Source organism: Corapipo altera, unplaced genomic scaffold (genome assembly GCF_003945725.1).
Source record: "Corapipo altera isolate COAL_440 unplaced genomic scaffold, ASM394572v1 48b, whole genome shotgun sequence".
NCBI classification, from domain to species: domain Eukaryota; kingdom Metazoa; phylum Chordata; class Aves; order Passeriformes; family Pipridae; genus Corapipo; species Corapipo altera.
In genome coordinates this window covers 88,033-101,762 of record NW_020884884.1, presented here as the reverse complement: position 1 = coordinate 101,762, position 13,730 = coordinate 88,033, and the positions used below count along the sequence as shown (strand labels likewise).

The following is a 13,730-nucleotide window of genomic DNA, read 5'->3' as shown; positions in this document are numbered from 1 at the left end:
ATGCTTTAGAAAGATAGAAAGAATGCAAAGGAAGGCACAGGCCATTACAGTCAGACCTGAGGAACAGACAGCAAAGGGTTGTAAAAATCAAAGTACTCTGTATGCTTCAAAAGGATGCTTTCATAGTGTGTCTTTCTTTTACATTCAGCATGATCTACACTCTGGTGAGCTCTTAACTGAAAGATCATCGTTAAAGACTGAAAACAACAAAGACTGGAAGTGCAAGGACAAGTGAACCAAGTGATGCATGATTAAAAAAGCAACGAGGAAAAATTTGAACCCAAGCAGTTAATAAAGTACATGAAAGAGAGACCCAGCAAGAAGAAGCAGATGACCATGGGAGAATGGCTGAGTTAATTGTTTTTGTCTCCTGTTTCTCAGTGTATTGCAGTAAATGACTTTAAAAATCCAAGCAAACAAAAAAATGCAACAAGGGCCAAGTTACACAGCTATTCACCTGTCCAGGGATAATGCTGCTTGCTTGAGTGGATTCATTATAAACTGTAGTCCCTACTGTCTTCCAGGGAGCAAAGTTTCTTTTCTTAAGGACTCTTCTGGACTGAGGAAGCAGAGGACAAGATAATCTTACACAGAAAGAAGACCTATACAACACATTCTGAAAATGAGCACTGAGTGGACTTCAGATAAGATATATGACTGTCCTGAAGGGATATTCACATGATACTAAACAAACAGGGATGTCAAATCTCATAGAACTGTTTCAGTGGTTTTGTTTAGGTTTTTTTTCCACCAAAATGATGATGACAAAAGAATTTGCAGTTGCAATATTCTGTTTTCTGATTATATGCTATTCCTGCAGGTGAACACCCAGTATGTTTCTGTACTTCATTTGTGATACGCCAGTAACATACAGTGATATGTATAAATACATTGGGTTTGACCTAATCATGCCAAGCACTTATCAGAATAGTGTTCCTCTGACTGGAAAAAAAAATCCAAGGTAAAAGTTGCATATATTAAGGAGGGTTGTAACATAGGTATTATATTCATCACAATGCTGGATAACAAATGCTGGACCAGCTAATCATAGCCTGTAATTCTGTTTTGCAGCTTATTTCTGCTGTAAAATTTAAGCCAGAACAAATACACAAAATGTTTTTGTCTTTTATGACATTCATATTGAAAGTTGTTCATGTTTTTATAATTTAAAAGTTTTTAAATTTTATCATACAAGTCTGATTTAAATTCACATATATGGGCTGTATGTCTTTATATATATAAATATATATATACAAATACACATCTACATAAATACAATCTATTTACATTTTAGGTTAATCCATCAAGATCAAAGGCATTGAGTGTCCAGAACTGCTGCTAAATGTATTTCAGCACTGAACCTAGTGAACCTGGGCTCATTCCCTCAAAGTCACTGGTGCTCTGGGTAGTAGGCAAGCCTGTAAGTTCAAGACTAACACCAGTGCATGCACAGACAGTGCTTGGATCTTACATTGGGAATGAGCTAACAGTTGGGTGTGTTGCTAACAGAGATGTGGCAGAGAACAGTGCAGAGAGGCCCATCTGTACCCCAGCTTGTTTACAGCTGATCTCATTAGCACTAGCTCACTGTTGACCCAGCCAAATTTTGTCTGGCTACTGAGAGCCAGTAAACTGTTCCTGTATCCAGACTCTGAGATCTTTTTCATCTGGGTACAGGACTTCAGCAGGAGAGACGGAGTCTCACGTTCAGCACTGCCTCTGTGCTAACATACCCTGTTTCAGAGCATGGTGCAGAAGCCATGGCTGTGTGAGTCATCCCATGTCTGGCAGGTTCCAGACTGAGCTGGAGTTACTGTGTGTATGCAGTGCCAAGACTCTTCCTGCTTTAATCTGGCTACGTTAACAAAATTAAATCCTGTTAGCCTGCAGAGCACAGTACCTGCATGCAAACTGTCTGCTCCTGGGCCACGCCAACTCTGGAATCACACCTGGACGTTGCTTGGAAGAGTGCTAGCTGGTCTGAGCAAACAGTATACCGGATTCATTCTAGCAGTATTTAGATGATGAAGTTGTCCCAAGGGCTGACATTCTTTAGTTCACAAGTACAGACATAGCCAGTAGGTCTTTCTCGATGTAGTTTAGCTTCATACAAGTATGTTCCCAGTTCTGTAAGCATACAACAACGCTGACAAATCAGATTACTTGGAAAGCTAATTTGGGCTCTTATAGTTCATAAGTTTGGATTGCACACACTACAGAGGTGACTAAACTGCTCTTGAAATCACACTGACCCTGCAAGCAACACAGATGTGTTTGCTTGCAGTGAGCTTGAGCTAAGAAACTTCACTGGATCATTACGTAGCTAACTCATAAAGCTCTGCTGCTGTGGTATAATTAATGCACAACTCATAAAAAATTGATGATTGTAACTGAATTTCTTCTCTACAACCTAACTAATGCATCTAGTTCTGCAGAATTATAGGAACTAGATTCACAAGAACAAATTACAGTGAATAACTTCTAGATATCTTGCTACCTCATAAAACTCTCAACTCTGAGTAGGTGACTGAATCCTTCCATGCATCTTCTAGGATGTATAGGAGATGGAAAGAAATTAATTCAGGTTTCCTATATTTCAGATACGTGCTTTAAAGTCAGTTTCATTAAAAGGCTTGGAATTTTTTTGTGTGTTTGGATGGGTGAAAGATTGATCACATCTTGCCTGAAAACACACAGTTTTCAAATCTTGAGATTTAGGCATGAGCTGGACTACTAGCAGGTCAGTTGTTTGCCTACAGGGCTGGATAGAAGCTCTGTGAGTTTTTGTAACTGGCATTGTCCTGTAATTCTTGACTTTGCACAGGAAGCTTTTGCATATGTGCATTTTCTGAATGAACCTTCAGGTGACTTCAAGGACCTAATGCTTGAATGGACTTGCTAGGTCATTTCAAACAGGTTCTCTATTTCAGGCAACTTCATCAATATACTTATCAAACTCCACTTGGAAGCAGAACACTTAGTATGATCCTACTACTACTTTAAGCAAGTGTTTCCAGGATCTCACTGCTCTGGTACTAGAAAGTTTTTCTTTATTTCCAGAGTAAATTTATTCTCAGATAATTTATTCCACTTGCTTTGGAGCCAACATTAGCCTAAATACACTTTCTCTCATGCTGCTTAAGACTTCAATATACAGAGAAAGGAGTCCTTTTCAGCCTCCATTCTGTAAGAGTGAGCTGTCTCAAGTCCTCCTGTAGAAAAGCTCTCCATTCCCCATATCTTCTTTAAAGGATTTCTCTGTTGTCTTTCCAGTCAAATTAATCTTTCTTAAGAGTGGATGATCACAGCTGGTCAGAGTATTCTGGAGAATATCTTACTTCGACTAATCCTCACTATGAATGGACAATGAAAGCTAACGTTCTCAGTTCTTTCTAATAATCCTTATTAAAAAAAGTAATCACACTGCTCTCAACAGCATTTTGTTTCTCTTCAAGATAAATCTTAGTTTAAAGTCGATGGAAAAATTGTTTAATATTAGGATATTTTCCCTTTCATTGTATTTAGTGAAACTTCTCCTGAGCAGAAATAATTTATGAAACTGGCCAAAGCATTAATTGAAGGAAGTTTCAATGCAAGTCAAGACCTTCAAAGGTGTCTGCCAGTATGTAGAAGCTGCTAGTGCTCTGGACCTCACAGACAGCAGGGTAAGATATAGCCCTCAGCATGTTCCTTGCTCTGTGTTGTTACCCAGGGGTTGCAGTATCTTGCTAGGAACTCATATACAGTGAATGTTCTTAAGATCGGATTTGTCATTTTCTCTGTTAGACTTGTCAGCCATGTTATAAGAGAAGAAGCACAAATAGAGGAAAGAAGAATGAAGGATAAAAGAAGCACAAATAGAGGAAGGAAGAATGAAGGATGAAAGACAACTGTTGCTCTCTTAGTCCCTCACCATGTATGTGACTGATTACAAGCTAAGTCTGCTTCAACCAGAGGATGGTTGGGCAGTAGAACAGGCTCCCCAGGGAAGTGGTCACAGCACCAAGCCTGACAGAGCTCAAGAAGCACTTGGACAACACTATCAGGCGCACAGTGTGATTGTTGGGGCTGTCCTGTGCAGGGCCAGGAGCTGGACTTCGATAATCCTTGTGAGTTCCTTCCAACTCAGGATATTCTATGATTCTACTTTAACCAAAGCAAGGGAAGTAAACTGCATAGTTGTTGCTGAAGAACAGAAAAAAATGAAGTGATCTTTGGTCACAAGGAAGTCTCTTCTCCTTGCCACACTTCTTAGGGAGAATAATGCATGCTACCCCTTTTTGTCTCCAGTTCCATCTTTTGGTTGGTGAAGGCTACAGATTTTCTCCCCAAGCCTGCTTCCTTCCTGTCTCTTTTCTTGAATGGGTTAATGTCATTACTTAGGCACAGCAGTCCTCTTCTCTTCTCTTACATGCTCTGGTGATACAGATAGATCCCAGAAAAGGCATAAGAAAACATGTCATCTCCCTTTGCTCCTTCAAGCAAGTGTGCAGTGAGCACATGCTTAAGTAAGTATTTATTTTCCTCATTTGTACCATCTGTGAAGTGAGAAAGGTGAACCTAGCTTGTGAAATCTTTCCATATATGTAGTACTCTTTTTTTTTTCCCCCGTAACTGTGGGATCTGCTTAAAGGAAAAAGGTAGAACATGAAAAAGTGGAAGAGGATAAGACCTGAATGAGCTGCTTACCCAAGGGGTAGCTAACACATTGTGCTGGCCTGTAGCTGCCTGTTCATGGAAGGGATGAAAAGGCAGCCCTGTTGGCAAGGTGTTGCTCTGAGGTTCTGCCTGTCCTATTTTTAGTCAGGTAATTGCAGTGATGCTGAATAAAATTGTTGCTGCTATGACTGTTTCAGTTTCAAATACAGCAAATCAGTGCTGATAGCAGAATGCTTCGCCTACAAATAATTAGCTATACTTAAGCTGTCAGAAATGTTTTTCCATCTGCTTCCTTGAGCCATACTCTTCCTTTTGCACTAAGCCAGTGAAAGTGGAAGAGAAAGTTCTGTAACCTACACCTTCTTACAGAAACTGTTCTGGGGTTGTTATGATCTGGCACTGCTGCTGGGTCATGATTACTCATACATCATTAATAGGGGTATTAGCAATCTGTTGCTTTTCCTTTCTCCATTCCATCTCCACACAGATATTTTTGCTAAAAAAAACAAATGTACAGGGCATGATCCAAAATCCTTGAATGTACTGAGCATTTTCTTTTGTTTCTGATACACTTCATCTATAATGTCCATTACTCTAGAGCTACATGGGAAACAAGGTCACACTGGAAACTCTCTAGAGTTTTGCTAGTAGAAATCCCATCCTTTAAATCTGGTTATCACATCCATTTAACTGAATTATGTTAATGGAAGAGGAACCTCCATTTTTGAGGGATAAGGGTAACATTTCAATGCTCATGCCAAACTGTCACAGGAAGTTATATCAACTTGGTAAAAATCTGGCTTCATGGAAGTTTATGGAAATCATACCTCTTCTTTTAATGTGAGCCCCACTTACCATTGTGCAACTTCTACCCAGAGGTCAGTTGAAATTAAAAAAAGGAAAAACCCCAACCACAATAAGTTTAGTTAATCAAAAATGTTATTGGATGTTAGATAAAGCTTGGGATGCTACAAATAGAACAGGAGATGAAAAAGTCAAAGCGAGAGGTGGTTTTTTTATTATTTGGGAAGCAACAAATATTAGAGTGCCATCCTTGCTGCACTGAATTTTACATTGCTGATCTCAGTCCATATTCCTGCTCTGGTGAATTTTTTGATCATTTATTGCTCATGAACACATTGCTCTGATTTATTTTTGTTCTACTCAGTAATGCAGTTGTAAGTGGGAAGGAGGGAAAATTCTCCTCTGAAATACAATATTCCCCTTCTTTTCTCCCAGATAACCTGTGAACATGCTGTAACAAAATTCTGATGATGTGTTTCAAAGGTACACCTCAACTGAAGAATGAAACTGTTTGCTGCAGATGATATTATGATGCAATTTAACAAACCACAGTTTTAGAAATATTTTTAGGTGCTTACACACTTAAAGTAGTTATTTTATTGCCTCTAATTGGTGGCCAACTTCTCATGTAAGAGAAAATATACTTCTGTGGCCTGATTCTGTGACTTTCTTTGTAGTCAAACTCTCAGTAAAACTGAGGAACACAAAGTGCATTTTAATTATTTTTTTCCTAAGAATGGCATCCTATATTTGGGTAATATGTTATGGAAGTGAAAGGAAGCATTAAAAAGCTAAAATATCTTACTTAGTCTAAATTTTGATGAGATGTTCCTCCTTTTCTTCCATGAATTTTTCCTAATATCAGTGGTCTCTTGACAGATCTGAAGAAATCTGCCTGTCCCACTGTTCTGACAGTTTCAGTCTTTTTAAACAGATTTACCACCACTGAAACACTGACTGGACAGCGTAGCTCCTACAGGCCACCCCAAGATTTATGCAAATGTCTTAAGTAACACAGAAGTAATCCAGTCTTATGGAATAGCTCGCACCTGTGCATAGTAATATAAAGTAACAATCAAATAATATAAGTAATACATAGCACAAGTCAAATAGTACAAGCAAAGCAGGATTTCTTTCTGTATTTCTGTGTTCTCTATGTAATACATTTTTTTTTTTGGTAATACAGTATTTTGCTTGTTGTAAAAAGCAATATAATATACAAGACCAAAGATAATCAGGCTACTGCAGGTAACAGGAATGCAGAGTTTGAGGATAGTTATTTCTAAACATTTCAAATAATTACTGTTTCTGACAGTTATTGACAGTTTGCAGTTACTGGAGGTGCAAATTCTGGTGTTAATGGTAGCATTAGCAATACATACATTTGCTTCTTTTGGAATAAGAATCCATATTCCTTTCTAAAACATATTTAACATATTTACAGACCTTACATGACTCTCAGTATATAGAAACTTTAATTGTATTACAAAAAATCCAAATAAAATGCAAATACGAAATACAGCAAAAATGGCAGGTTATTTAGCAAATTTCTAGACAACCTTCTTATTCAAAGAAAATTTCTTGGTTTGATGTCATTTATTGTGGGTCTCTGGACTGTCAAAGTCCACCTGAATGCTGCCGTTGCCAACACCAATAGTTCAGCAAGAATATGAGGAGATGCACACTCGGTTATATCTTCCCAGGTGCCCAGAAACATCTCACATGTAGCCACCTTTCCTGCAGAGCAGATGACATCCACTTTGTCACTTTGAATCCCTTGACCTTTTAGAAGGGAAGAACATCACAGTGCAAAACTGTTCTCAGCCATTTGCAGCCAGTGATGTTGACCTACCTTGCCCTTACAGGCACGTACTGGTCTCCAGGTTGAAAAATACCATCAAGCAAGAGTAGTTTTCACTGACCTGTTCTTGAGCTTCATCTTCCACTATTTTGGAGTGGTTTTTTCAGTTTGGTTTGGTTTTTTATTTTGTCTGAAAGGAAGAGTTGTTTTCTATGCATAATGACCAGCATTGCTACATTGGTTTTGGAAGCATTGGTCAAGCTCCCTTTTGTTTAGTGCATTTTAGTACATATCAAAGCATACTAAATCCATGTCTTTGAAATGTGTTTCTCCACAGGTCTAATTTTCAGTATTCCTGATCTTCCAGTGCTCAGTAGTTGCCCAGTCATAAAGAGCTATATAAATGAATTATAAAGTTGTATAAAATAACTCAGGGAGGAGGACTCTTATGTATCCTTTCTTATAACATAAAAACAATGAGAACACTGAAAGAAAATGTGAGGCACAGATGCAAAATATGAAAAGAAAGATAAAGATTTTAATCAATGAACACATTGCCACAACTGATACAAGTATCAGGACACCCAATATTCAGTATTGTTCCATTTGAACCTATTCCCTTATGCAGATAACAAACACTTCCATAGCTACATTTTAAAGAATAAAACTACAGAAGATTTAGAAACCTACAGCTTTCAGGAGCCATCCAATTGCCAGTGGTTTGAGTTCAGCAGATTATTTACCCTATCACCTGCTTATCTGGTACAAAGTATTTTCCACTTTGTTCTGAAACATCTAGAGATGGCAGCTGAAACCACATAGACCATTGCTGTGTTCACTCAAGGTCTCAGATTCTGTTCTTGAATGACCATAGAACATCTACAGAATTGGAAACTGTGTTTCAGATTATTAACTTCTCTACACTGATAAAAATTTCAAAATCTCCTAAATGACATTGGAGTGTAAGTGTAATTTTCACAAATACTTATTTACTTAGAATTCTAAAAACCTCATGAAAGACTTGCCGATATAGCAAGAGTTCAGTACTCAGGAGAGAGCAGTAAGAATTTGGCCCATGGTAGCTATTCCTCACCAGGTCCTTGTGTTTGCTCTCAATACACTACAACCTTGTAAAGCAAAGTCTGCAGTTTCACAGGTAGTTTGCACTGGAAGTGCCCACAGAGGAAGTTGATGCAGTATAGCTAATGTATTCTTTGGTCCTTTGTTGCTCTTTTAGATTCACTTTCCCAACAGATGAACCCTTAGACTTCTGAATTCTTTAGACACTTTAGAGTGTTATTTGGGTACAGTCTGCTCACTTCTGTTAACTGCAGGGTACATGCTCTAACCAACTAACCAAAACGGATATAAAAATAAGGCAAAACCAGATAATCCTTTTTTAAGAAATTAAGTTCTCATCATTGAATTATCAGAACTGAGAAATGAGAGTTCAGATCTTGCCTATTACACACCCTTCCTTTGTCACTTTGGGCAGGCACTTAATCTCTCAGCTCACAGTCTCCTAACTGGAGGTGATGGCCCTTTCTTCTCCCTCATTTTGTCTGTCTTGTCAGTTTAGATTATGAGCTCTTGTGAGATGGAGCCATTTCTTTCTCTGAGTAATGCTTGGCACTGTGTAGCTGAAATTGGGAATTACATGTCTAGATGGTATTATAATCCTAAATAATTAATACTTTTTATCATGGGAGGAAACAACAGAATTCAATGGAATTAGTCAAAATGTATTTTTTCCTGTCACCAAGATTGGTACCTGACCTGGTCTGTTGCTGTGCCTTAGGGCCTACTGACAAACTGAAGTGTGCTTTAGCTCTGAATGCATGTAATGCTGTAATTTGATGCTGCCAAAAAGCACTAAAATGTAAAGAATAAAATGATCCAAACAGTTCCCCATTTCAGTATTTTGCACCCTCCTAATTCCTATTTGCTTTACCCTTTTATCCTGTTCTTTTATGATACAGTGGCATCCTGGCACCTTTTGGTGTTGCACTGAAAACAAATCCAGTGCAAGCTCAGACTAAAACAATGACACTGATTTTAATCCAAATTATTCATCTGTGTGTACATTTATTGGAGAATAAAATTAACCTGTTTTGGTTTTAACCAGGTACAAATGGAAATCAGCTGTTTTGACAGAAATCCTTTTCATCCTGGTATATGAATAAAGCCACATTTGTACAGGAGTTTGGTGTTTAAATGTGCATTAGCACAAATTTGTTATTAGGCCAGATCAACAGCACAGAAGTTGCCTCAATTTGGCAAAGGATGATATATTTTTATAGATATAACCTAGCTGCAGAACAGCAGAGCCGTGTTCACAGGCAGGAGCGTGTCCCAGTTGCAGCCACTGGTGTCACCTTTCATGGTGTGGAGTCATGCAGGTCACTGGGGGGCGTTTGACAACGGCCTTGAATTTGCACTGCAGCCTCTGAGGAGTGTTCACAGGTCAACCCCACTGTGGGACTGGTGTTTGTAATCACCAGGGAAGCAGAACCACCTGGGAAGTCAGTATATTAAACAGTGCCGAACTTCTATAAAGCAGACACATGTTTTAACCCTTGTTTCTTCCACCACAGTTTATATCACCCTTGAATTTGGCCACCTGATATTTTGGTTCTAGATCCTCAAGTTCAACCCTAAAGCAGACTTTTTTCTTATACTTATGTATATATTGTCTAAGAGATTGCATAAGATGAACTCTAAAGGGATCTAAAGTTTTTTTATATCCCTTTTGTCATCCATTTATAGGCCTTTAAATACTTTGTTATTTAACTACATGCTGATTGAAATACATACACAAGCCATCTAGAAGCTAAATAAATTCTTGCCTGTTAATATAATAAACAAAGGGAAGTGTTCTTCTGTTATCTTTGTGTATCTGCCACTTACAGCAGGTCCAAACAGTAATATTACTTATGGGGTTATACTGAGCAAGAAAAGAAAGCTGTATTTCTGGACCACATAGGCTTTTCTAAGATGTTATTTTAAAATACATTTTTGACAAGCGCTGCTGGCAGGTTCAGAGGAGCTGCTGTGGGGTCATTGTAAGCCACACCACCTCAGGTCATTTGAGAGCCTTTTTTCAAGGGATATTGAAGACACTCCCTGAATGTGTTCATTCTTTGGCTCTTTGGCCTCAAAAACCTAAATGCAGTTAGCAAGGTCTGCAGGAGAAAGCCAAAGCTGATCAGTCCTACCTGTCATCCAGAGAACTACCATATTTCCAGCAGCAGCCAGTGCTTTGGCTTTGAATATCTGTGAAGGAATCTGTTATATTTTCTAGCATGGTTTTGCCTTATGAGAGCAGACAACGTCCCTTTAAGTTAATTATTAAATAAGATTGTTAGGTTGTATTGGAAAATGTGACTCATTGCCTTTAAGTAGTAGTATTTATCCTCCAAAAGCTTCCTGAAGTGGTAGTGGCAGCAACAGAATTTTAATGTAACTTCTCTCATTCATCATTTGAAGTGTACAACAACAAGCGATGAATCTTTGATGAACGTTGTCAAGCTTTCTTCGGATTGTAATAGCAGTTTTATAAGCTTCAAAAAAGTTCAGAGGCAATTTGCTGTGACTGTATCTACTTTTTTTTCTCTATGAGCACTCAGCCCAGTGCTGAGCACTGATACATTACCGGATTAGAAAGTCCTGTTCCTGTGTTTCTGATGTAAATGAAAAACTATGTACCAGATATTACAAGTATATTTTTTAGAGAAATCCCAATAAAAACTGCCAGACTACAGAGATCCTTTTAAAAATTTTTGTGTATATCTATAGATATAGATATGGATGATATAGATATAGATCTTGTTGCTGTAAGTATAATGAATCCATTGACAGTGTCTAGAGACAGTCTCTTATGCTGGAGCACTGGGAGTAATTATGAATTGATGATGCTTTTTTCATTCGATTATAGAGCTCTGTTTTCTCTCTGCAGCATGTTCTGACATCCATGAAACACAGTTTTATCTCCAGCACATATCTTGTTCCCAGAACATGGTACAGATTTTATCAGAGATAAATAGTGTGTTCTCAAATGAGGACATTACTTTTGTCATTTCTTATTTTGTCATTTTGTTTTTGTGCCTCGTTCTGCTAGAGGCTAGAGTCAGAACTACTGAGAACTCAAAGACCTGGAAATTTGTTTACTGTTAACACAACCTTTGCAGTCACCAGTATTGTTGGCTACAAAAATAACTTGTCCTTTTAAAAGTTTGCCCAGTAACTTTATGACTTGCAGAAATCCTGGATATAGTTTTTCACCTGGATTGGGGCATATCTACATGGCTGCCTTGTTTCAAGTCTCTCATGAAGACAAAGCAACTGATCTACAAAAGATTTCTGGCACTCTACAAAGCCAAAACAGAGCAGAGCTGCTTTGCCATGACCTTGCCAATGCCTGGGGGCGATGGGCTCTTGGGAGGACTCCATCCTGCCTCACTGATTCTGACTGCTGGAGCAGTTCCCAAGGGGAGCTGCAAGTATCTGGACCAGGCTGAGATCAGCTTTCGTATTATGTTAAGTGATGGGCTACTCTGCCAGTTCTAGCTTTGTTTCTCCAGTGTTTCTGTTCAGCAATATATCAAAGTGATAGAGTAACACTGGGGAGGTGCAGCAAAAATATACAAGTTGTTTAATCCTCTCAGGACAGACAGATGTTTATCAGTTCTACCCAACTATGCATATTTCGGTTTCAGTCACTGATGAATTAACAGGCTGTATGTGCAGAGCTGAATTTGTCAGGAAAACTGCTTCATCAGTAGTGGGTCAAAGAGGAGACCAAATGATATTCAAAGTGATATGTACTCTTTTAAAGCCTGCCTTTTGATTCTATAGTTTCTCCAGAATGTTCAGGAAACTCTCATAGTGTCAGTCTTTGTGATTCATTTGTCTGTGACTAGTGATCCCTCTTCACTTGAAGATTCCACTTACTGATTGGATTCCTGATCGATCTTACTTCCTTGATCAGTCATGGTGGCTGAACTTCTGGCTCTTTCTCCTTGTTGCTTCCTGGAAAGCTTCCTGTCTTCTCAATTTCTGCCAGGTGATGTCTGGAGCTACAACTTTTCACAAAAAATTGAAAGTTTGAGTATTTACATGAGATGTCCATGCATGGCTCAGACAGCAGAGTGTGGATGAGGTGGGTTATGTTCCGAGTCTTCACTGCAGGCAAAGTAGACTGATCTCATCCTGTGATAGATGCCAATCTTTGCTAATCCTAAACCCTGTGAAGTGCCTGGGATGCTTGTATCATGGATGTTCACACGTAATTGTTCATTCCGACTGCCTGGACCAGTAACCTGCTTCCTACAGTGGCCAGAGTCTTAGAGGAACATCCAATAGTGCATTAACAGTTGTGGTACGATCTGTCCTTCTATTTATATCTATCTTAAATTTATAGCTAGAACAGGTACAGGCTTCCACAGCCTGGAGTGAACATCCTTGAAACATTAATTAAAACTACATTTTTAATATTTGCAAATATTCAAACCCTTTTATTCTAACTAGATTTTTTTGGTTTATGTTGCTATGGGCTCTAGAATTTTATTAGATGTTGTTTGGGGACAAAAAATTATTTTGCTGCTTTGGAATATAATCCTAGTTTTATTGAAAGTCCTGATTCCCTTTGTTTATGAGATTGGCAAGACAGAAGTTCCCGATGTACCATCTCTACAGTATTCGTTATCAAATTCTTTGATGAACCAGATAATCTTTTTTTTACTCAGCAATACCAGAATTCTAAGAGTTTCCTCACCTATTTTTCTAGCCTCATCTCAGACTTTCTCCCTTTCTGTGATAACATAATTTAATGTTTTTTTAGTTCAGGTGATTTGAACAACATTTTTGTATTCTCTGTGTTATTCATCATTCTGCTTCACATGCAACTGTGAATTTATTTTTTTTTTAATGTTTAAATTACAGCTGTCATGACAGAAGTATTCTCTGAGCTCTCCAACTGTGATGCCAGTTGGGCACGTAGCCATTTGGGCAGATTGAACTGAGATGTCCAGTTGGACCAATTCCTCATTTGGATTTGGAATCCAAAACAGCTGCTTTTGAAACTGAAATAAAGCTGTGTGTTAGCCCTTGCGACATACAATCTGTTGACCAAGCAGGGCCATGGGGCACCATCTTTGCTCTGCAGCTGAAGCATTATTTCTGACAAGCCACCTGAAAGACATACACCCTCCAACAGAAGTGTCACTCATCCCAATTTCTCAAACCAAGAGGTGCGGCTTTGTAAGATGGAGAGGAGAGAAGGAACACAAAAGTGGATGAAGAAAATTACCTTTAGAGGGAAGCAGGACAGTACGAAAAACGTATAAGTTCTGAATCCATCTCATACTCATAGCAGAGAAACTGGAGTATTTAGTGGCCCATCAGTTTACCCAAGCAGAGATCTCTACCCATGACTGGAGTTGCTTTTCCAGTAATTTTTAGCAGTAAT

The 13,730-nt window shown here is 38.5% G+C and overlaps 1 protein-coding gene across 1 annotated transcript in view; it reads left to right on the top strand.

Annotated features, from left to right (window-relative positions):
* The window catches only part of CNIH3 (cornichon family AMPA receptor auxiliary protein 3), a 53,006-nt gene extending 43,839 nt beyond the window's left edge, over window positions 1–9,167 (top strand). Inside the window, exon 6 of the mRNA XM_027641599.1 lies at window positions 149–9,167. Within this exon, the coding sequence (XP_027497400.1) occupies window positions 149–176 (28 nt within the window). The 3' untranslated portion in view covers window positions 177–9,167. The remainder of the gene's footprint in view (window positions 1–148) is intronic.
* Window positions 9,168–13,730: the final 4,563 nt, after the last annotated feature.